General features: G+C 48.2%; 1 protein-coding gene across 1 annotated transcript in view; it reads right to left on the reverse strand.

The window, feature by feature from the left end:
- LOC109957322 (outer dense fiber protein 2-like) overlaps nucleotides 1–1000 on the reverse strand; it is a 13919-nt gene that overhangs the window by 1288 nt on the left and 11631 nt on the right. The window contains exons 13-14 of the mRNA XM_020595109.1: nucleotides 518–781; nucleotides 47–147 (exon numbers count right to left, since the gene is read on the reverse strand). Coding sequence (XP_020450765.1) covers nucleotides 47–147; nucleotides 518–781 — 365 coding nt within the window. The remainder of the gene's footprint in view (nucleotides 1–46; nucleotides 148–517; nucleotides 782–1000) is intronic.

The following is a 1000-nucleotide window of genomic DNA, read 5'->3' on the forward strand; positions in this document are numbered from 1 at the left end:
TTCCTGCTGTTAGACGTTCACTAAAAGTTCCTCCCAGTCTTATTACCTCTCCAGGTTGTGAATTTTCTCCTTGAGGACGTTGTTCTCCTCCTGCAGCAGCACGTTTCTCTGCTGAAGCGTCTCCAGCTGTGTGCCTTGCTGTTCCACCTGTGGAGGAACATTAACAGTCGCAACCATAATGCTGTAGAAATCCATCTCTGTGCAGCATTTACTTCTTATACAAGATACAATGAAAATATCAAACAAGTTTAATATGACTTTGGCTGAGGTCAAGCGAGTGAGGTAAGACTCCACCATAAAGAGGTGATGAGGCCGCAAAGAATTTATAAAAACTATTCTACTCTGGATTTATGTCAGGTGAGAACATCATGTCGTCTGCTAAAGGTCACTCAAATAAACAAGCTGTTTTTGGGTTGCGACCTTGGTTTAAAACCGTGATTCATCTTCCATGATTTTACCCAGATTTTTTCCCCTGCATCTCTCAGAGCTGTGAAGTAGCTTCTAGGGTGTTACATACCTTGAGTCTGACTTCAGAGATGGCGGAGGTGTGCTCCATGTTCCTCCTCTCATGAGCATCGGCCTCCTGCTGGGCGTCTCGGAGCTGCTGCTCGGTCCTCCTCAGTCTGTCTGGCAGCGTCTCGAGCTCTCGGACCCGGCCCAGCAGCTCCCTCCTCACCTGCTCTTTCTCCCTCTCCAGGCTCACCTTCACCTCCCACACCTCCTTCTGTGTCATCTCCAGTTTCAGAGAGTACTCCTCTGATTCCAGACGAGCCTGCTGGACCTGCCGCCACAAAAGAGTAAGCGTCAACACTTTCTGGTATCTAAAGAGTTTCCAATTTAAAGCTGCATTAAACAAGATTTTCCACGGTGTCTGATGACAGTGAGACAGGACGTGGTGTCTCTCAGCTACACCCCCCTCCATGACCCTCTGCTGCCTACAGCCTCCTGTTGTTATTCCAGCTTCTCCACCCTGTGTTGTCAAAGTACGGTCTGTAAATCA

This window comes from Monopterus albus, unplaced genomic scaffold (genome assembly GCF_001952655.1).
Source record: "Monopterus albus unplaced genomic scaffold, M_albus_1.0 scaffold26.1, whole genome shotgun sequence".
Lineage (NCBI taxonomy): Eukaryota > Metazoa > Chordata > Actinopteri > Synbranchiformes > Synbranchidae > Monopterus > Monopterus albus.